Below are 27667 nucleotides of genomic sequence, written 5' to 3'. Positions count from 1 at the left end.
CAGGTCCCTTCTCTCAGCTCGCTTCCCCCCGCAGCAGACGCTCAGGGAGGGCGGGGCCGGACTGGGAACAGGAGCCTCTCCTAGCTGCCGAGAGGCTCCTTGCCCCCGCTCCTGCATAGTGTCACGGGACCGGCGCATGCGCACAGCCCGCGCTGAGCCGTTGTGTACCGCAGCCTCCGTCGTCGCTCCCTTCGCAGAGCCGCGTCCCCAGGAGCCGCCGATAGCGGTGTGAGACTAGCAGCTGCCGCCGCCTCGGCCCGGCCGGTGAGTGTCAGGGCGGGTAGCGCTCCCCCCCCCAGTTTCACTCGGGGCGGTATCACCCCCCGGCTCGCTCACCGCAGCCGCCCCGCCCGGAGCTGCCCTGTCTGGGCCCCTCCGGGTACGAGCGCGCCCGGCCCGGCCCGAACGGTACCTGCGGCTGCGCGGTGTGTGCATCAGCCAGGCACGGGGAGGGGGGCCAGGAGTAAAGGCCAGAGGGTCGCTGCGCGCACCCACCGGGACGGGCGAGGGAACGGGGCGTGTCCTTGCTCGTTACTGAAACTCCTGATCCTGCCCCTTGCAAGGCGGCCAGCCCCCGTCCTGGGCACCCTGGAGACACCGCGACGGGAAATCCTGCTAATCTCCCACGTTGCCCCCCCCCGCCCGAAATAAGACAGCTCTGGCTTGGGGGTCTGGGCCGATGGGCTCTCTGGTGATTTTTTTTTTCTTTTGTCTCTACTATGGTAACCTTTTATCTCCCCTTGAAACGCTCAGCGTCACTGGCATAGGTCTGGTATGCTTATCTAAGGGGGGGAGAGTCGTAGCAAGCAGTGGCACTGTACAAACTATTCAGTGTCCAGTTCAGTCTTTTGTGCTTAGTTAATGCTCTTAGTTTTTGCAAACTAAATCACTTTTACTTCTCCAATTAGTAACACAGATCTTTATCGCTAGGATGTTCACTGTTCAGACAAGTCCTGAGACTGAAACACTACTGTATCTTGGCTTCTTACTGTAGCAGTTGTTGAGTTAAACTATTTGGCTATGTCTACACATGGCTTCTTGGGTGAGTAATATGCAAATGAGGCGAATCGTGGAATATCGCCGAGCCTCATTTGCATATCTAATGAGCCACCATTTTTTCAGAAGAGGCTCTTGCGGAAGAAGGAGCGTCTAGGCTGCCCCTTCTTGTGCAAGAAAAACCCTCTTGCGCAATGCCATTACACCTATTACTTTTCAGGAAGAACGGCATTGCGCAAGAGGGTTTTTCTTGCACAAGAAGGGGCAGTGTAGACGGTCCTTCTTGCGCAAGAGCCTCTTCTGAAAAAAATGGTGGCTCATTAGGTATGCAAATGAGGCTCGGCGATATTCCATGCTTAGTCTCATTTGCATATTATTCGCACAAGAAGCCATGAGTGTAGACATAGCCTTTGAGATTTAGAGTTCTAATGTATGGATAAGTTGAACACTGTAGAACAGAGGGTGGGGAACCTAAGGCCTGGTTTCCCTCTCTCTCCCCCCTTTGCTCCCTCTGATAGAGACAGCAAAGGTGAGGGGAATTGACTAGTCCACTCCTATCTGATAAGCATAAGCATTTGATCTCTAGGGAATAGTAAACACCTTATGATGGCTTTGGTGGAATCAGTGAACTAGGTGATAAGTAGCTGGTTGTCCTTGGTCTATTGTTGGCAGTGGACAGATATTAGAGGTGAATCAATAAAATATATCCTCATAGTACTCTGCAGATCAGGTTTTGGGCTTGTTTTAATGAAAAGCTTTTTTAAAGTAGTCTAGCTCAGTTGCCATTTTCTTTCCTGTCTTTGAGTCACTTTCCCAATCCTCCTTTTTTAGTTTTTTCAACACTTACCAGCAGGCAAGATTCCATAAACAAAAATGGACTGAGTCATCTCTGTACAGAAATCAAGTCAAGCGATTATGTGGGAAGTCAGAATCCTTTTCTTGCTCAGTTTTTCTCTGATTTTAAGTAGCACTTATAAATAGGGTAGTGATTTCTGTCCATACTTTCATTTTAACTTATTAATCAACAAACTAGCTGCAAGCTATGAAGTCTGAGGTAAAAGTTGTCTGCTGTTACACAGTGTAGTGAATAGCTAATTGCAGTGTAGAGTTTTCTCAAGTTTTTTCATCTTGGTTGCTTTTAATATTTGTATAACTCTGACCATTTTATGACAAATTGCAGCTGCATACATGACTTTTCTTTAAATAAATGCAGGTTTCAGTCCGTTAGAATAACCAACATTACTAAGGATGGCATTTCTTTGTAGAATTTTCTTTAGAAGCTTGGACAGTGCCATTCAATGATTACTCATGTTGTGGTTGCAGTTAAATTATGTTTTAACTTATCGTTCAAATGTTTGTCAAAAGTCTGATTACATTATAAATAAGAGGCTCTCAAATCCTTTCATGCTCATTCTAGTAGCATGCCTCGCAGGCCATTCTCCCATCCCTTTGTGATTGCAGAGACTACTTCCCTTCCTATTTGTGATGAGATAACATTGCCCAAAAAAATTACAAGAAAGCCAATAGAGAATCTCAGCTTACTTGGTGCAAGCAGAAGTCTAAAGGATTCCCTGTATGAGTAACGATTTTACAGAATTATCGGTTAATCTTAAACAGCTATACACACTCCTCCCCCACTCGATGCATATGGGGATGCATAAAATCATACAGAAAAGAGGCATAATCATCAGGCAGGTGAAAGTGGCTGCCTGGGGGTACCCCCCCCCATCTGAGACTGCCCTATACCTAAGTCTCCTACCCCCAAGGTAGGGATGTGAACGACTAGTCGCAAATGCTTATCGGATAGTCACACACTAGTCGCTTCCCCCCTGCCTTGCAGAAAGAGGCAGCAAGGGGGTGGGGGAGAGGAAGAGCGGGCACTTTGAAGCAGCAGCACTGTGTGGAGCCCAGGGTCTGCCTCTTTGAAACGCCGTGTGCAGTCTTGGGCCAGCTGGAGACTCCACAGCTAGCCTCAGGCTGCATGTGGCGTTTCAAAGCGGCAGTGCCATGTGGAGCCCAAGGTCAGCTGCTGCTTTGAAACACCACAGGGAGCACAGGGTCAGTGGGGGATTGCTTGAGTCCCCTGCTGACCCCGTGCTCCCCGCAGTGCTTTTGCCTTTGCTTTTGCAACAGCTCTGAAACTGCAGCTATACTTCAAAGGTGGAGGCTTCCTTATCGACTAATCAAATAGTATCAGCTACTTGATTAGTCAATTAATCTAAATTTAACATTTCTACCCCAAGGTGCCCTTTAGGGAGGGCGGGCGGGGTATGTGTGCGCGTGTTCAGCTTCCACCCTCCATTTGTATGGGACTATTGCTGGTCCCCTTCAGGTAGTCAGGGGAAGGTGCACAGTTTGTTCCATTCCTCAGTCTGGCTGGGGAGCACAGGGGACAGGTGAACCTGTATCTGTCCCCAGCTGGGGAACATGCACCTCTCCCCTATCTGTGCCCATTGGAACTGCAGCAGCAATGGAGACGTGCTTCTCACCTGGCCCCAAGCTGCTGCGGTGAGAGAGGGCTGGGATAGTCCTCTCTCCCCAGTGAAGTCCTCATACTGAATCCCTCATCCCAGCCCTACCACAGAGCAATGATTTAAATGAAGAAAACTCAAGGACTTTTTGGCTAAGGACCCAAGCAACACTGGGTAAATCTTCTAGCATTTAAATAATTCAAATAATTAAAAAAAATGCACCAAACACAAAATAATCCCTCCTTTCATCACTCAGTTTCCATTTTAAATTAATCTCCATACTGCCAAACTTCCTATATTCTGAAAGAATGTTTAATTTTTTAAAAATAATTTCAAATGATCAAATCAACAGTTTATTGCTGAATAGCATTACAAATTCACAAACTTAAATATGATTAGTGCTATCTCTTGAAGAAATCTTCATTGTGGTACATTATGGTTAATTCTTTTAGTGTTTTCCTCAGAAAACATAAGTACATTTTTTCCCCCTATTTATTTAAACCTCTCTGTGCTTACAGAGCTGACAAAGAAGAAGATGTAAGGTAGGGCAGTCTCTGTTAGTTTATGAATGGGCAAGTTCCTAGTCTTCCAGTAAGCACAAAGATCTTGTGGAGCTGGAATTAGCTTATTCTGAGTGATGCACAGAAACACCAACCGTTGTTCTCACAGTTCTGGAGAGGGATGGATGAGAGTTTGCTGTTTTGTTGCATGGCAGGATTCTGTCCGGGAGCTGCAACTCCTGACATGAAAGCAATACAGCAAAGAAATGAGTTCTCAGAAGCTGCCCATAAATCCCAGATGCTGGCCCATCTCTGCTAACCCTGCGCTCCCTTTTGGCCCTAGACCTCTGCTTTTCCCTTCCCATGTCCATTGCTTTATTAACTTCAGTGGCTGCAAATAGTTCAGCTATGCAGCTCACTCTGCCTGCCTACTCTGAGGCCCTAGTGGCAGGGGAAGCCACTGTCTCTAAAGTGCTGCCTGTCCCCTCTCTATCAGTGGCAGCAGAAGGGAGAAATGGGGGGGGGGAATAGCGGAGGCTGATGTGAAGCAGCTTCTGCCCACGGTGGGCTGAGGCTTCTCTGGCAGCAGCTCCTGTCTGCTGGGGACCTGTTTAAAATGCAGAGCCACAGCGGTCCGGAGCTGGTGTGAGCCAGGACTGCTCAGTCCAGGCTTGAGCTATCTTCAGGAGCTACCCCTTTGTGGCTCTGCAGAGCTGCACTTATCGACTAATGGTATAGTTGATACAAATTATATCGACTACAAGATTAACCAAATAATTGCTCTATCACATCCTTACCCTAAAGATGTAATATAAGATGTTGCTATTGCAAGGCAGAGGAAAGATAAGAGCCATTGGAAATCAGTGTAGCAGCACAAGGAGCTTGTTAGCTGCCTAAAAACTGAAAGCGATACATGAAGGAAATGGAATAAGGGGCTTGTAACTATGGAAATATATGTGGGAAGCATTTAGGGACAAAACCAGGGAAGCCAAAGCTAAGGAGGGTTTAACAGATATGTTAAGGCAAAAAAAGAAAGATCAGGGATGGTGTTTGTCTGCTGCTCACTGCAGAAGGTGAGCTGTCAAAAGAATAGGAATTTGGAGCTGCTGAATACCTACTTTGCTTCGGTCTTGACTCAAAAAATAACATTTGGCTGGATGACTAGTGACGTTATCGTAGGCAATAAGAGAGAATGCAGATCTGGATAATAAAGAACATATTAGAGCTCTTCTGACTTCTTTTGAATGAGTTTAATTCTGTAGAACCTGATACTATTCAACTCAGGGTGCTGATAGAATTACCATAAAATCTCGAATATAATGTGCACTGATGTATAATGCGCACCTGACTTTTTAATTTTATCATAATGGAAGAATCTATATTCCTATATACAGTAAACTTCCGATAATACGGCACCTTTGGGACCCAGGAGGTGCTGGATTATCAGATATGCCGGACTATCGGGGGGGGGGGGCTATGAGGGGCCTGGGGTAGGGGGGGATGCCACCCCAGACCCCTCATAGCCCCCCCCCTTCCGATAGTCCGGCTCTGCCCCAGGCGTCCCTGATTCAGCCGCTGCTGAAACTGACCAGCTGCTGGAGTCCTGGAGTCAGCCGCTGGTCAGTTTCAGCAGTGGCTGACTCAGGACACCTGGGGTAGAGCAGCTGGGGTGCTGCCAGGTTGGTCCCCAGAGCACCGAGCTCTGCCTCGGGCTTCCTGGAGTCAGCCGCTGGTCAGTTTCAGCAGCGGCTGAATCGGGGACACCTGGGGTGCTGCCCGGTTGGTCCCACAGCCCCGAGGGGCAGCGCTAGGGGACCTACCCGGCAGCGCCTCCGGCTTCCCCGATTCAGCTACTGGTCAGTTTTAGCAGCGGCTGAATAGGGGAAGCTGGGGGCAGAGCAGCTCCAATGGTCCGGCTGCCTGGAGCACTTCCGGGTTCCTGATGGTGCCGGACCATTAGGAGTGCCGGACCATCAGATGCCGGACCGTCGGAGTTTTACTGTATAATGACTATTGATTTACTTACTTTTTTGAAAGTCTATATGATTGCTAGTCTATGGGAATAAAATTCAACTTCACATCCGGTGTCCATGTTTATAATTTATTTTCATAAATATCAGCAAATAATTAACTATAAACTATTTCATACAACAAGTAAGACATACATTTCATATTATTTATTATTTTTAAATATTTTAAAGCATTCTAGGAATCTCTGCCATTTCAGTTGATGTTGATTTCATGTTTACTGCTGTCTTAGCGTGGCATCGGCATAGTGGAGGTTCGTCGTCTTCTGACATGGAACTGACAAAATAAAACTTTAAACAATAACTCCTATATATTATGTGCACCCTGACTTTGACCCCAAAAAACTCAGAAAAAAAGTGTGCATTATATTTGAGATTTTACAGTAGCTGCAGGAGCTCATAGATGACAGATTAGAGCTCTTGTTTAGTCATCCAGGGAAATGTAGTATCTATCTTTAAAACGAGGAGCCAGGGATCTATAGACAACTTATCCTGACTTGAATACTAGTGACGTTGTTAGAGTGTAAAACATTCAGTTTGCAGTAAGGATGTAAGCAACTAATCTACTAGTCCTGTGTTACTTAACATTATTATTAATGACCTGGATGTAGGAATAGAAAGCATACTGATTTCATTTGAAGATAATACAAAGCTAGGAGGAGGTGTGGGAGGGATTGCAAACACTTTGGAGATAAAGCTAAAATTCAAAAGGGACTTCAATTAGAGAACTGGGCTATAGACAACAAAATGAAATTTAAAAAAAGACAAATATAAGGTGCTAAGGGAAGAAAAACCAAATGCACAAATAGAAAATGGGAGGTAATTTGCTTGGCAGCAGTGCTGAGAAGGTTTTGAGAGTTGTGGATTACAACCTCAATATGAGTTTAATGTGGTTGTGTTGCAAATATAAATAAACAAATAAATAAAATTAGGGATTGCATTACTTAAGGTTTTATAAGTTTAACCGGTTAACCTGATAAGCTGATACTCATCAACTCCTATTAATGGTTAAACTCTGCTAGGAAGCCCATGGGGACTGGGAGCCTGTTCAACCCTGGAACTGATGGAATATTGATTGGTTATACGGTTTCTATTTTTAATAGGGATATTAGCATGTAAATGAATAGTCATGTAACCACATAAAATTTTAGCAGTTGCATGTCTATTTGATATCCCTGGAGGTGGGGCCAGCTGCTAGTGTGCTCCCTGCTCCACTGCCGAGGAGTCCCCTGTCACTCCATGCTGCTGCGCCTCTTATCAGAGGCAGCATCCTTGGGTAGCAGGCGTGAGCTGGTCTGTGAGAGGAACTGGCTTCCTGTGCAGACCAGCTTCTGCCTACCACCCCGTGCTGCTGCCTCTCATATAGAAGCAGCAGCATTGGGTGGTAGCAGCCCCTCTCCACAGAGGGTCCAAGCATCCCGCAGATATAAGCTGTTCCGCAGCAACAGCTTCTGTCTGCATGGAGCTCAGACACCATTCACACCCTCCCGCCCCCCAAGTGGACAGGGCCTGCTGCCGCAGAGCGGTCCCTGTTTGCGGTGAGCCCAGGTTGCTGCAGACAGAGTCTACTTTTACGGCAGCCTCTCCTGCCCAATGCTGCTGCCTCTGATAGGGCAGTATCGGTTGTACTGTGAAGATGGTGCTGGGAGGAACTGACTCTTAAGCCTGTCCCCCCTGCTGCCTCTCTAGGACGCAGCAAGGTGGAAGGGGGGGGGGGAGGAGGGAGACAGACAGGTCTGCAGAGCCATCACATGTGGACAGCTTGCTTGAAAGCTGGTTCCCCGTGCATATCCTCTCCCACCTGCCCTCCTCACCCTCCCGATTGCTGCCTCTAGTATGATTTATTCTTGTTTTGATGCTAACAAACTCACTCTTCTGGATGCAGGTTGGACTTCCCTGGCTCAGCACCCTTGGGATCTAACTGGTCCCAGATAAGGGAGTTGTCCAGACCAGTGAAGGTCTGGGAGGGGCAATGCCAGCCTTCTTGCTGGGCTCCTCTACCCAGCTGCCTGGCTGGTGCTCGTAGCAGCAGCCTCCCACCAGCTTCCCTGCCCCCAGCTCTGGTGCCCCAGGATCCACTGACCGGCTCCGCTCTGAGCCTCCGCAACCTTTGCTGTAGGGGCTTTCTAGTCCTGCTACCTCCGTGGGATTCCTGGACCACAGTTTCAACTTGTGACATTTATTAAAGTAACATTCTTGTTTTTTTGTTTTTTTTAGTTGAATTGCAAAAAATGTCTCTCTATCCTTCTCTGGAAGATCTGAAAGTGGATAAAGTAATTCAGGTATGGTGAAATATATATACACTTCTTTCTGAGATGAGTTCTAATTAAGAGGAACCAGTTAAATTAATAATTAGAATTTCATTTCTAGAACAAGTCGTATGTTAATTGTGTGGGTACTAGATTTTAATTTTGACTAAAATACTTTTTTTGGTACTTTGTCACCTATAAGAATGGATTGAATATCAATACTTTCTTAAATTAGGAGTGCTTGCTCTTACAAATATTTTAAAATGTAAATCTTATGTGATACTTATTGGAACCTTATGCTTTTTTAACCAAGTACTTATTTATTTGCTGGTATCTAGCAGTTAATAGCAACAGCTCTGTTTATACCAAAATTACAATTTAATGATGTAATTTTTATTGATAAACATGCATTTTTTTCTGCTAGGCCCAGACTGCCTTTTCTTCAAACCCTGCCAATCCAGCAATTTTGTCTGAAGCCTCTGGTCCCATCTCTCAAGATGGAAGTAAGTTTGTGTGCAGTACAAAACGTTGGGGTTTTTTTGGGTGGGAGGATGAGAAATCCTGAAATTTTGTAAGGAAAATCTCTTTTGGAAGGGAGCTTCAATTACAGTCAAACTATACTGTATATAAGAACAGAATAATTATTTTATTGTGAAATAAGAGTCAAACTGTGTCTTCTGGAAATGCAAATATTGCAGTGGAATGAGGATACATATTTTTTGTAAATGTAATTAGAAGGAGTTGTAGCTAATATCTTTTCTTTCCTTTCCCTCCCTGTGGATACTAGGGATGTAAGCGAGTAGTCAACTCCTGATAAATGTAGGCTTATTTGGTAGTCGAGTCGCTACTCGATTACTTGCTTACCTTCCGCCCCCCCTTACTGCCTCTGTAGCAAAAGCTGGGACTGAGCAGTCCTGTCTTGCACCAGATCCCAGAACATTGCGGCTCTGCTTTTTAAATGTAGTAAGTGCCACCGGCACCCCAGCAGACCTGCAGTGGTCTGGGATCCGGCATCAGCCAGGACTGTTCAGCCCCAACTCACACAGCTCCGGGAGCTAACACTATCAACTACTCAATTAGCTTATTAATCGCTAGTTAACATCCATAATGGATACCTCTTTGAAGTGCTTACAATTCTGAAGCTGGGGAGTTAGTGAAATGCCTCCTCTGTGTGCCTTTACCCTCTTGAAATCTATGGGGGATTTACAAGTTTGAGGACTGTCAGAATTATCTTTGCATATTTTCCCTCCCTGCACATAAAGGAGAATTTTGGAACAGCTAGTGGCAGGAATCCTATCTTCCACACTGGATAGTGGAATAGCGTGGCAATATGAAGCTTTTGCATGAAGTTTCTGGTGATGATTTAAGATCTCTGTCTTTGGAGAGGAGGCATGTGTTAGTCTGATACAAATTGGCTTATTACTTTTCATGATAACATATTTCTTCTTAGACTGTGACCATATGGATCCCTTCTAATGTTGCATGAACCTTATGCCCCTCATGTCAAAAATATTTAAATAGCAGTGTCCATTGAATTGAAATCACATTTGGTACCCAGGCCTGAAAATACCGGGTACCAAATGTGATCAGCATAGTAACCATCATCATTGACCAACATCCGCTTGGTCAGTGGAGACCTTAAATGTACTAGCTGATTCAACATTGAAGATATTTTATGCCCCAGCATAAGTGTGTTTACACTTAGCATTTGTGCATATTTCTGACCTCCCGAGTACTGAGGTTTCTTGAAGATTCACACTGCTCCTAGAGGGGTGTACAATAAACTGGAGGCTGTTCTCCGGGGTTAGTCCTGGGTGGGCCACCTGTGCTTTCTTTTGTGTGTGCCTGCGGGTACAGCTGCTTGCATTTCCCATTGGCTGCAAATTACCCGGCCAATCGGAGCTGGGGGAAGTAACGTGGACCACCACATTTCAAAGAAATCCAACCAAGCATGACAGTTTTGGAGAACTTATCAAAGGTAACTGTTAAACAGATCTTGTGAATTAATAAGTTCGTTGTCACCCAACTGTCCTGCCAACCGCTCTTCTTTAAAATGACTTTTTGGCTAATATAGTGGAATATTGTCTTTATGGTTTTAAACTATTAAGCATTAAGTATCTTTGAACAGTTCTTACTGTTAAAAAAATCATTTTTTTTCTGAAATTTCCAATGACCTCCAATGACTCAATAGTAAAATATTTCATACCACTTTCAACAAAACCTTTTTTTCTTGTTATTGTAATAAAGCAATGACTCCTTCCAATTTTTGCCATATATAACACCTGTTTGCTCTGGGGGAGAGCACATTCTGCTCCCTTAATGTTACTATTTCACAGAACTACTAGCTTTATGATTCTTCTATAGGCTTTTTTCCCCTCAGGAAAGTGTGGCTTGGCCAAACACTATCTTATAAAGTGGATTGTGTACCTCAGTTTCAGATGGCTGTAAGATGTGAATTATGTTAGAACAACTACAAAGACATGTTTGTGAGCCGATACTACTGAAAGCAGAACTATATTAATCACTTAATACAACGAAACACTTAAAACCTACTATAAAAAGCAAAATTCGGTCCCTGAGCGAACTATCGATCTGATTCTTTGCTCCCTTGCATCATGTGCATGCCTATCCAACCTAGATCCCTCTCAGTGCAGTCCTTCTCACTGTCCTGAGAATGGGGTGAAAGGGAAATGGTCCCTCCTTCCCAACCACTTCCTCTCAAGCCAGAGAAGACTGAAGCTTATGTCTTCTGCTCAGATTTCCAGAGCACAGTCTCTGTCTGTCTGAAGTGGTTTCTCACCTCATTTCTGTGATGATAAATAACTTCACCCTTGTTTTTATGAATCATGGAAACTAAAAAATGGTTTGAAATAGATTGTGCTAGGATTTAAAAAAGGCTAAACATGACCTCAACAATGGAGAGTGCTTTATGTAAAAGTAGGCAAGTACCTTAAGATAGGTGATGAAATAGCAGTGTTTTTCTAGTGGATGATATTGCATGTGCTTTCAAAGGCATAGTTCATTGTCATTGTTGCCTTGAGGTAAAGTATTGGAACAGAGAAGTAGCCAGTAGGAACGTAATCTGCAGTATTTTTCAAGTAAATCAGTCAATGCTTATTCTTCTTTGAGTGATTGCTCATGTGCATTCCAGTATAGGTGAGTGCATGCAGCGTGCATGCACCGTCAGAAGTTTTCCCCTCAGCAGTACCCTTACGGCCAGCAAGGAGTCCCCTGCAGTGGCTCTGGTATACCAGCCCATATATACCTGTTGCCCCCTCATCCACTCAGTTCCTTCTTACAGCTGTGACGGTCCTTGGAACAATCCTCAGTTCCTCAACGTGATCGTTATCTTCATTGTTCTTCTTTCCTTGTAGTTAATCTGCAGCTAAGTGCCTGCAATTTAAGTTAGAGACCCCTTTTTATTCGTTTCTTTCTTTTCTTTGTTTTTGGTGGTGTTCCCTGCCACGGTGTGCCCATGGCAGGGCATGTCCAGCCTGCAAGTCTTCAAGCCCTGCAAACGGTGCAATAGGCCTATGCCGTGTGGTGACCTGCACTCTTCCTGTCTAAAGTGTCTGGGAGAGGCACACCTTACAGAAGCCTATACAATCTGTAAGGCTTTCAAGCCCAGGACAAAACAAGAGAGGGAGTCGCGACTTGAGATCCTCCTCATGGAAGCGGCTCTCCGACCAGCACTGGACTCGGCACCAGCCTCCCAGAGCGCACTGGCATCGGTGCGCAACGGTTCCGTGCACCGTGCTTCTCCAGCACCGCTCTCAATCGCCGGCACCTCAGAAGAAGAGGCGGCCTGACAGGGGTCGGTCCACGCCTAGGCGTGCGCCCTCCAGTGGGGTATGCAGCGCCGACAAACCCTGTGCCCAGGCCTTCTAGGTCGGGCGGGCCTGCCTCCCAGCGAGGGGACATCAGCCCTCCGGAGGACTTTCCAGAGCTACCCACGCCAAAGGCCTTGGAGGCAGCGAGGATTCTAATTGAGTCCTCTCTCTTCCCTCCCCCTCCGACTTCGGCACCCCCTAGGTGGCACGGGGACACTCGGCACCGATTGCCTCCCGGAGCGACCAAGGGCGTTGGACAGGAGGGTAGACATTGCCAGACCCCGACGGCACCGCACGCGGCACCGACAGTCGAAGCACCGACTCCTCCGGCACCGGCCAAAGACACAGCACAGGACTCAGCGCGGCAGCATCACCCGGTGCCGTCATTGCCCTGGGGACTGTCGGCACCTACCTCCATGCAGGACTCCTGCGCAGCCATGCCTCCTCCACTGCCTTGGCACTTCAGCAAGCCATGTCTTGGCGCACCACAACTCTCTCCACACTGGCTCCGCCCTGGTCCGCCTCGGCGTACTCGTCTGACTCCGAGGCGGAATCTGTCCGGTCCTCGAGGGCATCTGGGTCTCGCTCACGGTGCTGTTCCCACTCTTGGCAGCGTTCCAGGCACCGTAGTCCACTCCCGTATCAGCAGCAGTGGACTCAGTTGCTTCCGGTGCCCATGGTGCAAACATGGCTTCCTCAGCCTCTGGGGCAATGGCCCTTCTGGACTCCCTGGGCTTACCACCAGAGCCAGGGCACGGACCCACCTATACCAGCTTCTGTCTCCTCAGGACCACTAGTTCCTCCATCGACGATGCCTTTGGTCAGGTCCCCCACTTCGGGACGTTCCCTACCTCTGGTACAGTCATCCCTGGGTCTAGGGTGGAGCGCGGCTCTGGTGAGCCAACCTCCCCCCTCCTTGTCCATTGATAGCCTGGATGATCCAAGTTGTGAGGACGCTCCTGTGGGTGAGGTCTAAAAGGGGTCATCGTCCTCCTCCCCGGACAAAGCGTTAGCCGACTCCATCCCGTCCATGCCTTCCATGGATGCTAGAGTCCATCAGGATTTTCTTCGCCGACTGGCCCAAAGTTTGGGAGTTCAAGCAGAGAAGGTTTCCGACGACTCGGATCCTACCATTAACATCCTCCATGCTGATACCCCCTCTAGAGTGGCTCTACCCATCAACAAAACAGTACAGGGATTCTGATCTCCAGACCAGTGCCATCCATCTGACTGATCATGGACACGGGCTGGGGAGCTCATTTAGCACACCTCCACATGCAAGGTATGTGGTCTGTGGACGAGATCTCTATGCATATCAACATCAGGGAGCTCCAGGCAGTCCGACTGGCTTGTGTGGGGCAAGTTCTCTTGGACAACACGATAGTGGTGGAGTACATAAACAAGCAGGGCGGGGCCCACTCCCCCTGTCTGTGCTTGGAAGCAATCCACCTGTGGGACCTCTGCATCGGGACGAACATCCACCCGATGGCCTCCTATCTCCCAGATTACCAGAATGTCCTGGCGGACAGGCTGAGCAAATCATTTGCAGGTTATGAGTGGTCCCTGCGCTGGGATGTGTCCCATTCCATCTTCTTCGCGTGAGGTTCTCCCCACCTGGACCTGTTTGCCACCGAGCAGAACAAGAAGTGCCCGCGCTCCTGCTCCCTCGTGGATTAGGGAGCAGGGTTCCTTAGGAGATGCTCTCCTCCTCCCTTGGCCGCGAGTCCTGCTGTACACCTTCCTGCCTTTCCCGTTAGTACACAGGGTCCTCCTGAAAGTGCGGGAGTTCAGGGCGTCCCTGATTCTAATTGCCCCGGCATGGCCCAGGCAACATTGGTTTTCGACTCTCCTCAGCCTCTCCTGCTAGTGGCCCGCATCCCTCCCGCTGGTCCCGGACCTGATATCCCAGGACTCGGGCAGGCTTCGTCACCCGGACTTGTAATTGCTGCACCTGACGACGTGGAAGCTCCGTGGTTAATGGCTAAGGAGCTCCAGTGCTCTGAACGGGTTCAGGAGGTCCTCCTGGGTAGCAGAAAACCCTCTACCAGGGCCTCGTATCTGGCTAAGTGGAAGCGGTTCTTCTGTTGGGCCTCCCAGAAGGGGGTGCATCCTAGGTGGGTCCCAATCCCCCTGATCCTAGATTACCTGTTGGACCTTAGGCTTCAGCATCTTTCTTCCTCCTCCATCAAGGTTCACCTGGCAGCTATCTCGGCCTTCCACCCGGGGTTAGGGAGGAAAACCCTATTTGCTAATCCAATGGTCAATAGGTTCGTGAAGGGGCTGGACAGGCTCTATCCCCGTGTCCGTCAGCCCATACCCCAGTGGGACTTAAACCTGGTTCCTTCAAACTTATGGGACCCCTGTTTGAACCGTTAGTGACATGCTCCCTCCTCCACCTATCTTATAAGGTGGCTCTCTTGGTGGCGATCACTTCTGCCAGGCGACTATCTCAGCTCAGAGCACTAACATCAGATCCCCCCCGCCTCCCACACACACGGTATTTTTTAAGGATAAGGTTTGGCTCTGCCCTCACCCAGATTTCCTGCCTAAGGTGGTGTCATCCTTCCACACCTCCCAGGACGTCTTCCTGCCTGTTTTTTACCCCAAACTGCACACATCTGGGAAAGAGCAAGCTTTACACGCTCTAGACATCCGTAAGATGCTAGCCTTTTATTTAGACAGGACCCAACCATTCCGAAAGTCACCACAACTTTTTGTGGCTATTGCAGAGTGCATGAGGGGCCAACCTGTGTCCACCCAGCACATGGCCTCTTGTATAACCGCATGCATCAGGGAGTGCTACACCCCTGGCAGACGTTTCAGCCCCGCCTCTTAGAGCACACTCTGCGAGGGCGGTGGCCGCTTCTATTGCTTTTGTAGCACAGGTTCCCATCCTGGACATCTGCAGGGCCGCTACATATGGTCCTCTGTACATATGTTTGCGAACCAGTATGCACTGTCGCATCAGGCCAGAGGGGACGCTGCCCTGGATAGAGCGGTCCTCCACTCCGGTGTCGTTTCATCCTCCAGCCCTCCTCTTTAGGTTCTGCTTTGGAGTCACCTATATTGGAATGCACATAAGCAATCACTCGAAGAAGAAAGAACGGTTACTTACCTCGTAACTGTGATTCTTTGAGATGTGTTGTTCATGTTCATTCCAAATCCCCGCCCACCACCCTTTATCTGGAATATGCCGGTAAGAGGGAACTGAGTGGATGAGGGGGCCAGCAGAGGTATATATGGACTGGTATACTGGTACCACTCCAGGGGGCTCCCTGCTGGCCCTAAGAGTACTTCTGAGGGAAAAACTTCCAACGGCGCATGCACGCTGCACGCACACACCTGTATTGGAATGGACTTGAGCAACACATCTCGAAGAATCACAGTTACGAGGTAAGTAACCGTTCTTTTACTAATACTAGATGTTTTCTATATTATAAATAATGAATAATTTATTTGAATTTTTTATTTCACTAGGCCTCTATCCCAGACTATACCCAGAACTTTCTCAGTATATGGGCCTGAGTCTTAATGAAGAGGAGATACAGGGAAACTTACCAATGGTTGCTGATGCACAATCTCAGGGGGTAGGTACTATTCAAGTAAACCCGGCCTTTAAAAAACAGTGCCTATGCATTAACAAAATACCTTGCTCTTCAAAGATAGGTCTCTGCATATTCTATTTAGTCTTTTATTCTTCTGGCCATTACTATAGTTAATCAGTGACGGATTCATGATTTCAAGATGCTGAAATATTATGAGTTGGTTTGGGCACCGCTGAGAGGGTCAAATCTGGGTAAATTGCTCAGAAGCAGGGCTGGGGTCCTTCTCTAAAAGGTGCCAAACCAGTCACACAGAGCACTTTGGCTGCTAATTTGGCCAGCAAGAAGTCTCACAAGAAAATCCCCTTAGACACCCCAGCATTCCCTGTGCTGCAAGCAGCACCACACCTTGCACATGTGAGAGGTTATAAAACCAATTTCACAGACTCCGAACAGGTTCTCCCAGTCCCAAAAGACCAGCCACAGTCCCAGATCAATTTATACCTTGAATCTTACCCAAAAGAGCACACTGTGCCAATCCTTTAGAATCTAACATCTAAAGGTTTATTATTAAAATAAAATTAAAGGGTTGAAAGTGAGATGTTAAGTAAGAACTTTGTATAAAGAAATCTTCACTAAACCTCGAAAATTGTACTCCCCAAATGTAACTAGTAGTAAAACATCTTAAAATTTCATTTGTGTGAAATTGTGATTCCATTTGGACTGCTATGTCTTGTTCAGATGTCTACACAAATTGCTGTTCTCAGTACTTTGATATTATGTGGTTTTTCATCACCAGCAGTTGGTAACAAGGCCTTCCACTGTGAATTACATGGTGGCTCCAGTAACTGGAAATGATATTGGAATTCGCAGAGCAGAAATTAAACAAGGCATCCGTGAAGTAATTATGTGTAAGGATCAGGATGGAAAAATTGGACTTCGCCTTAAATCCATAGACAATGTAAGGATATGGAAACTTAATTGTCTTTCTTTTGTAGAATACTGTCCAATCAAAAATGAAATGATTGTATGGAAGTATCAAGTTGCTGATGCAAAGGCATGTAATTTGAGTCAAATACAAAATGGGATAAACTTCTATCCGGTGCATAATATTTCTAGTATCTGTTTATCTATAGTTAGTATTTTGTCTTCTGTAACTTTCATAATATACTAATAGATTACATATCTAAATTCAAGTGTTATGTAATGAGTTACTTCTATATATAAAATGTATAGAAGCAACCAGCATTATGTACATTTAGTACCCAAGTTTACACATAGCGCCTTTTTTATATGGTAAATACAAATGTTGAACACTTAAGTTATCAGCTGTGATATTTGTTAATTGGTGTTTTTGTCACGAGCTCAGTAGCTTTAGTTTTCATGCATAAACTTGCAGGGTAACACATCATGATTTAATTTCTAGTGCTACTAACCGCTGGATAGTGCCTGCGGATTAGTATAATATACCACTGATGGGGAACATTAGGGAAAGTGAAGCTCAGAGTTGGCTTATATAATCTATGAAGAGTAACACCAAAGTATGCTTTTCTTCTTCTCCTGTGTGGTGACTAGGAATGTTAGATATTGTGTAATTGAATGGTCGTGTGACCCCATGAAATTATAGCAGTTACACAACTGATGGTCTCCGGGATGGGGCCGGAAGCCAGTGAGTCAGCAGTGCAGGATGGTAGGCGGGACCTGATCCGCGAGGGGAGCCAGTTTAAAAACCAGCTCCCTGTGCAGACTAGGTGCCTGCTGTCCCGCGCTGCTGCCTCTGATACACTGATACCAAACCCCACCTTTGCTGAGGTACACAACACTGCTAAAACCTGTAGAGCTGAAGCATTGTTAAGTGGGATATTTCCCAATGCAGACAAAGCCTTAGGGTCTTTCCAAAGTAGACCACACCAGACAGGGACAGGGTCTGCTCCGGCATCAAACAGAGCAACTTCTGTCCTCAGTGAACCTAGGCCCGCTGCAGACGGAGGCTGCTCTACAGTAAAAGTCCCTATCATGGAGAGCTTGGACACAATTCCTCCCCCCATGGACAGGGGCTACTGCTGCGGTCCAGCTTCCCCTACCCCGTGCTTCCCCAGAGTGGGGAGGAGGTGGCACTGTGGAGCTGGTGCTGTGGTGTTGAGGGGGAGCCAGTTTTTAAGCTGGCTCCCCTCAGCATCGATGCCTGCCTGCCTCCCCTCGCTGTCTCTGCAGGCAGGCGGATCCGCGGGAACCGATACACACAGGGAGCTGGCTTGAAAGCCAGCTCCCTTCATATATCAGCTCCACCCTGTCCCCATCACCCTTCATGCTGAAGCGCGGGAGTGGGAGTGGGGCAGGCGGAACTGGTGCTTGTGGGGACCCTGCTTAAAGCAAGCTCCTCACAGGCACCAGCTCTCGCTCCCCTTCCCTTGCTGTCTCTTAATGGTTTTAAAAGGAGCAGTTGTTCAAACCCTTCTCCTGTTTGCTGTTTATGTTTATTTTATGTAATGGGCATTGGAAACTTTTTCTAATTGTTGTTAATCAAGAATAATGATTTGTATTTATCACTCCATTTTAGGGAATATTTGTCCAGTTAGTACAAGCCAACTCTCCAGCATCTTTAGTTGGTCTGAGGTTTGGGGACCAGGTTCTGCAAATTAATGGTGAAAACTGTGCAGGATGGAGCTCTGATAAATCTCATAAAGTTCTGAAGCAGGCTTCGGGCGAGAGAATTTCGATGATCATTCGTGACAGGTAAAACTATCAAGTGTAAATAAAAAGTAACTGTTCGTTATTATTTATTTGTATTGAATTAGCATCTAAAGCATGGGATTCCTCTGTGTTTAAGCACCAAACACATATAACAGACTGTCTGCCCCAAATTGCTTAGTCTGTTACAGCTGTCAAGTGACTACTATTAATTGCACTATTAATAGACTACCATTTATTTAAATATTTTTGGATATTTTTTACATTTTAAAATATTTCAATTACAACACACAATACAGCATGTACAGTGCTCGCTTTATTTTTTATTAAAAATTTACGCACTGTAAGAGCAAAAGAAATAGCATTTTGTAATTCACCTTATACAAGTAATGTAATGCAGTCTCTTTCTCATGAAAGTAGAATTTATAAATCTAAAATTATGTAAACAAAAATTAGGCATTCAAAAATAGAACACTGTAAAACTTTAAAACCTACAGGTCCACACAGTCCTACGTTTGGTTCAGCCAATGGCTCAGACAAACAAGTTTGTTTACAGTTTTTAGGAGATACTGCTACCTGTTTCTTAGTTACTGTGTCACCTGAAAATGAGAACAGGAGTTCACATGGCACTTTTGGTGTTCAAAGCATGAAGAGACTTATGAATGTTTAGCATATCTGGCACATAAATACCTTGCAATGCTGGCTACGAAAGTGCCATGTGAACTCCTTTTCTCACTACCAGGTGACATTGTAAATAAAAAGCAGGTAGCAGTGTCTCCCATGAACGTAAACAAACTTGTTTGTTTTAGCAACTGGCTGAACAAAAACCAGGATTGAGTAGACTTGTACAGTCAAAAAAGTTTTTTCCATTGCTTTAAGTGCATTTATAAAACACAAAATCTGCATTTGTAAGTTCAACTTTCATGATAGAAACTGGACTACCGTACTTGTATGCTGAATTGAAAAATACTATATCATTTTTACAGTGCAAATATTTATAATAAAAAAGTGAGCACTGTACACAATAGAAATCAATATATTTGAAAATGTAAAAGAACAACCACATTTTTTTAGCATTCTATTTAATGGTGCAATTAATCACAATTTTAAAATCATGATTAACTAAAATTAATTATGTGAATTAACTGTGATTAATCGACAGGCCTAATCTAAGTTTTCCAGAAACTTCCTTTTTATGTCTAATATTTCATGAATAAATTTGTTAATTTAAGATTCTGGCATTGGTAAGGGCTAACTGTCTCGGACAGGAAGTATGCAAAATTTCTTGCCAATGTAATTCTACTTAGGTTTTTGCTATATCTGTCCAGACCGCTTTTGAATGAAAAAAGTACACATGTATCTTAGACAGCTTCCTTTGCTATCTCTGTCTAGTCCTGAGTTAAGGCTCTGAGTTACTGATGGTAAAGCCATTAGCACTCAAATATTTCCAAGATTTTTGCCTTAAAATATGTCTTTAGGGCCGTTCCTACCCATTGTTGGTGACCACACTCTTTGCAGGGGGAGCAGCTGCTCCGCAGAGTAGAGGGGAGAGGATAAGATGTGGGGGTAAAAGCTGCAGTTGCCAACTCTTCAGACCTGATAGAGTTTTCTGCAGAGGGTAGCTGCACTGCCAGCTGGAGAGCAGCAGTGCTTTGAAGGGGAACCCACTGTTTCTCTCTGGCCACCAGCTCCATGGCTTCTCCACCTGCTCCTCCTGAGTTCTCGGGCCTGTGCTCCCGCCACTTACTGCCACCTTGAGAGTTGGGGCTTGGCGCAACCCCAAAGGGGGGCAGTTGGGCTAGGGGCTGGTGTTGGCACAGCCCACAGGGGGCAGCTGCGGGGATGGGGAAGAGGGCTGCTGAGCCCACAAATGTGCATAGCCACCAGAGGCATGGGACTTGGGGCCTCTAGAGTCCCATATCCATCACTTACCTGCATAAGGCACCATGAAATTTGGGGTAGTTTTGTGCCCCACGTGGCTATGTATTTTGTGCATTTGCAAGGATAGCCCTTTCTGTTTTTAAATATCAATACCAAAATACTGTAGGCATTTATCTTAATTTTCATATTGGAAAGCTTTGTAGTTACTCTTTAGCAAGACAAACTTGTGCCATTTTAATTAGTGGGGTTTTTACACTTGTTAGTTTAACTAAATGGTTAAGCTAAGTGGTTAACTTTAAACTGATTTTAAAACACACCAGTGCAATTTTGTGGGCGAGTATTAGGTCTCCAGAATAGAGGCTAATGATCTAACCCAGTGGTCTCCAACCTTTTTACACCCAAGATCACTTTTTAAGTCTCAGAACAGGCGAAGCTCTACAGCCCCGCCCCTTCCTTGAAGCCCCGCCCTCTCTATTCTGTCCATCACTTGCTATCCCCAGCCCTTATACACTCTGTTAAACAGTTTATTTTTAAATTATGCAATATATAAAATTAAAATCACATGTTTTATAGTTATGAAATAAATGGTCTGTTTTTAATTCATGCTATTTAAATGTCAAATGAAGCATTTACAATTATACATTTTTTTTCTCTGCTGTTTTGTAAATCTAAAATCAAGTATTGATAATTATCTATTTTTTTCTTCCAATAACAAAGTCTCAGTGTGACACCTGTGACTGAACAGTATCTGCCAGTGTCTTGAAGTCTGGGTTGTAGTCTGAGAGTGCTAGTCGTATACAGTCCATCAGATGGGCATCTGTGATCCTGCGCTCAGCCTGGGAAGCTTGCTCCAGCCCAGCTGGAGCTAGACACAGCCTCCCTGGGCTGAGCGCAGGGCAGCTGGGCTGGAGGGAAGAGAAGTGGCTGCCTGGCCAGCTGGCCATGGAACTCAGCTAGGGTGCACCAAGCCCCATGTGGGCAGGCGCAGAGGAGAAGCCGCTGATCAGCTGGAGCGCGGGGCAGCCTCTTTCAGCTGAAAGCCACAGTCAGCTGGCTGGGGTGTTTCAGCTCTCCCAACCTCCCAGCTCGGTGAGTAGCTGCTCCTCAAATGAGGAAATCTAATGTAAATGTACTGCACAGGCACGCAGTTCAGAGAGGGCTCAAGAGCTACTCTTAGAGCCCCTGAGATCTACCGGTAGATCGTGATCTACTGATTGGTGACCACGGATCTAACCAGTGTTATGTGCCAAAGAAATTTTAGCTATCTTGTAAAACACCGAGGCAAATCCATTCTTATAAGAAGATGTAATATAAATTGTAAATGTATATATGTTAAAGAGGCTGGGAAATTTATGTATTTCTTGTGGCACAGGGGAATGTATGTAAAAAAGTGCGGGGAGGGAAGGGAAGCTTAAAATATTAAGTGAAGCAATTGGTTATACCAGGATGTTTGATCATATAGTTGAATGTATGGGTTCAGAGTATATTAATCACCTAAAATGCCAATCTTTCAACATTGAAGTAAGCTTTATTTTTTGCATTTTGTATTAAATTCTTAAGTTAAAATGGAAGTAACAGTTACTCATAAAATTGATTAATCAGAACTGACTCCTGTAAATGTACTGTATCTTAAACTGTGTAATTTTTTATAAATAGTTTAGCTAAAAGATGGATAGTAAGAGGGAAGTAAAATCTCATTTAGTTAGCTCTCCGGTTAAATGTTAAGTTTAGCTGGTTAACTGATTAAATGGGGGTGAGTGGGCCAGAGTGGCCCCTGTGTCATGGGCAGAGGCTGCTCCCCTGACTCCCAGGCTTGCAGGCTGAGTTGGCACCTTCACTCCCCCGGCTGCTTTTGCCCCACACATGCCTGCCAACTCCCAGCCTGCGCAGCTTGTGGCGGGTTGCTTCTGGGTAATGGTTAACTTACTCAGTAAGCATCACCCATTAAGGGTGATGCTTACTGGGTAATCAGTTAACAGGCTACCCATTCGCATCCCAAGATCATACAGGTATTAGCAGAACAAACATTTAAGACAAAAGGAATACTTGTAGATCAACAATATAACATAATATATTATGGGATATACAGACAGCTCTGCAGGTTTTAGTGGTTATTGTAATCTCGTGGAAGTTTTCAGTATATATCGATTACTTATTGACTGTAGTACAACAATTTCATGTTGTGCACTTATTTCTTGCAGGCCTTTTGAACGAACTCTTACTATGCATAAGGACAGCACAGGTCATGTTGGCTTCATATTCAAAAATGGAAAAGTTACCTCAATAGTAAAAGACAGTTCTGCTGCTAGAAATGGACTTCTTACAGAGCATTATATGTGTGAAATTAATGGCCAGAATGTAATTGGACTAAAGGTAACGTGCTTTACTAAAATAAATTCAGTGTGTCAATAGTCATATCTTAGTATGCTTCTGAGAGGGGAGCAGTGCTTTTAGATGATCATATGAGTATCATCCTGAACACTTAAGAGTATGTCTACACTTGCACCCTAGTTCGGACTAGGGATGCAAATGCAGGCATTCGAAATTGCTAATGAAGCGGGAATTTAAATATTCCGTGCTTCGTTTACAACATCTTGCCGGCACACTAGTTCGAATCACAGCTGATGTGAAAGTGCATGCCGGGATGCGTTAGTTCGAACCAAACCCTCAGTTCGAACTAACGTTACTCCTCACCGAGGGGTTTGGTTCGAACTAACGCGTCCCGGCGTGCACTTTCACTTTTGAATCAGCTGTGATTCGAACTAGCGCGCCAGCGAGATCTTGCAAACGAAGCACATGATATTTAAATCTCTGCTTCATTAGCAATTTTGAATGTCTGCATTTGCATCCCTAGTCTGAACGAGAGTGCAAGTGTAGACATACCCTTAGTGGTGTGACTTTCTACCAGTCAATGTAATCAAGAATGTTCAACAAAATTTTGATATCTTCTCATACACAATTCTGAATGAAACTGGGATATGTGGTATTTTAAATCTACAGGCAGTCCCTGAGTTACGCGGATCCGACTTATGTCGGATCTGCACTTACGGGGCTTTTCTCACCCCGGAGGATGCGGGCGGCGGGACCGCTCAGACGCGCCGAGGTCCTGCCGCCCGTGTACTCAGGGGCGAGAAAAGCTGCTCCGCGTCTCCCTGGTCTGCTGGGGGCGGGCCCCCAGCAGACCAGGGAGACGCGGAGCAAAGCCGCGGAGGACCTGGGCGGCGGGACCGCGGCACGTCTCGGTCCCACTGCCTGCGTCTCCATGGTCTGCTGGCGGGGTGGCGGTGGGGCGCAGCTAGTGCGCCCCCCCCCCCCCCCCCCACCAGCAGGCCAGGCTTTTCTCGCGAACGCCTGTGGCTGAGCAGCTGGGGCGCTGCCAGTTGGTCTCGCAGCGCCGCTCCTCGGCGCTACTGGACCAACCCGGCAGCACCCCAGCTCCCCAGCTGCTCTGCCCCAGGAGTCCTGATTCAGCCACTGCTGATCAGTTTCAGCAGCGGCTGAATCACGACACCTGGGGCAGAGCAGCTGGGGTGCTGCTGGGTTGGTCCAGTAGCGCCGCTCTTCGGCGCTACTGGACCAACCCAGCAGCACCCCAGCTGCTCTGCCCCAGGCGTCCCCAAGTCAGCCGCTGCTGAAACTGACCAGCGGCTGACTACAAGAAGCCCGAGGCAGAGTTGCTCTGCCCCAGGCTTCCTGGAATCAGCCACTGATCAGTTTCAGCAGCAGCTGACTTGGGGACACCTGGGGTAGAGCACCTCGGGTGCTGCCGGGTTGGTCCCTGCAGCGCTGAGGTGCGGCGCTGCGGAGACCTACCTGGCAGCGCCCCAGCTGCTCTGTCCCAGGCGTCCAGATTCAGCTGCTGTTGAAACTGATCAGCAGCTGATTCCAGGAAGCCTGGGGCAGAGAAACTCTGCCTCCGGCTTCCTGTAGTCAGCTGCTGGTCAGTTTCAGCAGCGGCTGAATCTGGATGCCAGTTCCGACTTAAGTACAAATTCGACTTAAGTACAAACCTACAGTCCCTATCTTGTACGTAACCTGGGGACTGCCTGTATTGTTTCCTGCTTTATCCAGAGACATGTACATCTTGCTAAAGATTCACTTGCCAATATCAACATTGCCCTGTGAACTTATGGCAGGGTTTCCCTCTTATTTCTAAAGTTTTGGTGAGTTCATGCTGATGCTTGTGTTCCGAAACCAGGGATCTTTTTTAATCATGGTCAAAGCTGTTATTTTGTTGTGGTCTATGGTGGATATTTTTCTTTAATGGTTCCTTGCCGACATTTTGAAAAGTTTCTTTGTTTTTGTGTGTGTCTTGTTTTTGTGTGTGTCCTGTTTATAGTCTGTAGCTGCTAGGCAGGCTTGGAAGGATTTCAGGGATTCAGATCATGAGGTTTTGTTCTCTTGTATTTCATTAACAGGACTCCCAAATTGCAGACATATTGGCAACAGCTGGGAATGTTGTGACAGTTACTATCATGCCTTCAAATATCTTTGAACACATAATTAAGAGGTAAGCAAGAAAACTTTGAATCATTTTTTAAAATAGAAAATTAGTTGCACTAATCTGCTTCTTTAAGTGTTGTGGAGGAAATAATATTCCAATGGATGATTACTACTTAGTTTTACCTGAGAACCCAACTCAAACCAAATGCGTCTTATGTGTTTGAATCAAGAAAATGCCAAATCTGGCGTCAGTCACTTGTGGAAATTCATTTATGCTAATACTTTGCTGTAATGTGTGTGTTCACTGATTTAAGACAAAGTGTTGAAAACATCTGTTCTGCAAACAAAGTAGAGGGCAAACTGTTGCAGTATGAGTTAGTGGCATGAAATTAGAACACTGGAATTACTTTACGGAGTAATGTGTACCATACATAATTCCTATAGGTTAGACTGAATCTCAGATTATTGTAGAACAATATTTGTATTTCATTTCCCCTCCTGTGACTCAGTGTTCACATGGGTAATATCAGGGTAGCTTATTACAGAAATGTACAGGCAGTCCCCGGGTTACATGGATCCGACTTAGATCGGATCCCTACTTACAAACGGGGTGAGGCAACCCCGCACTAGCTGCTTCCCCCCAGCAGACCAAGGAGACGCGAAGCTAGCGCCGCCTCGCCCCCCCCCCCCCCCCCCCAGCAGACCAGGGAGACGCAGAGCGGCTTTTCTCAGCAGACACCTCAGCTTGAGAATAAAGGACTGAGGGAAGTGAGGTGTGGGAGAATAAAACTGAGCTCTGGAGAAATGTTTGGGTAGACTTTCCCCTACAATATGTACCGGTTCCGACTTACATACAAATTCAACTTAAGAACAGACCTACAGTCCCTATCTTGTACGTAACCCGGGGACTGCCTGTATTACCATTACTTCAAACAATTGTAAACCTGAAACGGCTTCTTTTGGGAATTGGGAAATCATTGGCTTTAATCTTGTTGTGTCGGAAGATGTCTCAAACATCTGATATACAAAAATTCAGTAATATATAACTTTTGTAACTTTCTAGTTAATTACTTTGGAAAAAATGTTTACAGCCCTCTTTGAAAACTTTTTTTTAATTTTTTTTTATTTTAGATTGCTAATGTACTTTTGACTACAGCAATGTATTTGACTAAAATATTTGGGTGGTTTGCTGTCAGTCTGGAAGATGTATTTGACAAATGTCAGTTCTAGGTCCAGTACTGTTCTATGTTTTCATTAGTTATTTGGATAATGGCATGGAGACTTTGCACTTATCTTCCTAATCTCATTGTTTACAGAACAACTTCCACAATTTTTTTAGGTCAATTTGAATTCTAATCCTGTCCCCCAAATTGCTTGCAATCTTTCCAAGTTGTGTCATAAGCAAAGTACCTCACTTAGAAGGGGAAAAATCAAATACACCACTGCAAAATAGGGAATACTTAGGTGGTAGTCTTCTGAAGAAGATTTGGGAATGATAATGGATTGCACATTGAGTATAAGCCATCAATGTGATAAAGGCTAATATCATTTAGGTGTGTATTAACTAGAATGTCCAGTAGTAAGGTCTTGTCTACACAGTGAATTAGTGTGCTCTAAATGGGAGGGAATTCTAATGCATATCAGCCTACTGCATACTAATTTCCCTGTTTCAGCAGTGGTGGTACACTAAAACTAGCTCATCTTGACAAAAGATGGACTAGACTCCAGTGTTCTCTGTGTAAAACTGACATTCTTGCCATCTTCTTTTGTGCTTTGAGCCACTATTACTACCTGACCACCTGTTCTATTTGCAACATGGTAAAAATATTGCTTTCAGTGTTGAGGTTGTTTTAAAAAAAAGTTATCCTTAGCTGTTAAATCCCGAGTTTCTCTGTTGTAGACATCAGGTAGAGTATGCCTCCCAGTTCTGCACCCATGTACGAGGTATGCTAGAATATTTTGTTTTCATAGGAGGTAGAGTAAAATACCAACTGCACAATCACCTGCTAGTTTTATATATAATTTGCTTCAATATTTTGCTGTTAACCTAGTAAGGCGCAGTTTTGATGTAGAAATTTTAGTGTCAAGTATTCTCTGGTTTCTCTTTCTTTGCATTATTTAAAAAAAAGTAAGGATTTTTATTTTATTTTAAGATTTAATAAAGGAGACTTTTTTCCCCCCCAGGATGGCTTCTGGCATCATGAAAAGTCTGATGGACCATGCAGTCCCTGAAGTCTAAATTTAAAGCCATTGTATTGTATGTACATATGTAATGAGAAAACAGCTAATCTTGGGCTATTATACTCAGTGACTTCTGGATTCTGCACATGAGCCTTTCTTGAGGCTAAGAGAGGAGATGCTGCATTGAACATTTACATGATATATAATGGCTGGGAATGTTACAGTTCAATATGTTACCTTGTTTAGTCATACAACTGTAAGACTTATTTGTAGCCTAATGCTGATTTTACAAATGTGAAATTTTCAACAAAGTTCTGCTGATCTCTTTCTGTAGGATCATGCTACTCTCGTTTACTATTGTTTCTATGATAAGCCATTACAACTAAAGGAAACTAATACATGTTTCTTCTGCAAGTAATAGTATCAGTTACCCATGATCTACACATATTGCTGCTCTTTCTAGGTTCTCTTTCAGATAAATAAGTATTTTTATTGCCTTCTTTGTAAGTATATATCTAGAACAGTATATTTAGTATGACTTTTAGTGCTAATGTACTTTCTGTTCAAGTAACCTTGTTGGCAAAAAAAAGCCAATAGAAAACAGAATTTAAAATTGGCATCATGCCATAAAGAGGCGCTTTAAATGGTGAAGTATACAGAAAAATTGTTACGTTCATCTTTTTTTACTACTCATTTTACAAATTGTAACTCTAAGATGCTTAAATTCTGTAGCCTTAAACAAGTTTAAAAATAAAGTTCAGGAATAATCAAATAAAGATGATAAAACTTTGTGGATTTTTTATGTAGGATAAATATTTTAAAAGTCAGAGCATTATTGTTGATGATTGTTGAACCA

The 27667-nt window shown here is 45.2% G+C and overlaps 1 protein-coding gene across 2 annotated transcripts; it reads left to right on the top strand.

Annotated features, from left to right (window-relative positions):
- SDCBP (syndecan binding protein) lies at nucleotides 1-27597 on the top strand. Of its 2 annotated transcripts, none has more exons than XM_075920656.1 (9): nucleotides 1-264; nucleotides 8212-8276; nucleotides 8668-8746; nucleotides 15551-15660; nucleotides 16418-16576; nucleotides 18176-18351; nucleotides 22389-22560; nucleotides 24606-24697; nucleotides 26815-27597. In XM_075920656.1, the coding sequence occupies exons 2-9, from the start codon at nucleotides 8226-8228 to the stop codon at nucleotides 26867-26869; spliced, it is 894 nt and encodes a 297-aa protein (XP_075776771.1). In that variant the 5' UTR covers nucleotides 1-264; nucleotides 8212-8225; the 3' UTR covers nucleotides 26870-27597. The 2 variants fall into 2 exon arrangements, with proteins under 2 accessions (XP_075776771.1, XP_075776770.1); XM_075920655.1 differs by having other exon boundaries at nucleotides 5-264; nucleotides 16415-16576.
- The last annotated feature ends 70 nt before the right edge of the window (nucleotides 27598-27667 follow it).

The sequence above is a fragment of the Pelodiscus sinensis genome, chromosome 2 (assembly GCF_049634645.1).
Source record: "Pelodiscus sinensis isolate JC-2024 chromosome 2, ASM4963464v1, whole genome shotgun sequence".
Classification (NCBI taxonomy): domain Eukaryota; kingdom Metazoa; phylum Chordata; order Testudines; family Trionychidae; genus Pelodiscus; species Pelodiscus sinensis.
This window is presented reverse-complemented; position numbering and strand designations above follow the sequence as displayed.

Bases quoted from the DNA above. Each gene is read 5' to 3' on its own strand.
- SDCBP (XM_075920655.1), top strand. From the start codon at position 8,226: ATGTCTCTCTATCCTTCTCTGGAAGATCTGAAAGTGGATAAAGTAATT. The intron at 22,561-24,605 runs GTAACGTGCTTT...TTTCATTAACAG, and splicing joins AGAATGTAATTGGACTAAAG to GACTCCCAAATTGCAGACAT. The intron at 24,698-26,814 runs GTAAGCAAGAAA...TTTCCCCCCCAG, and splicing joins TTTGAACACATAATTAAGAG to GATGGCTTCTGGCATCATGA.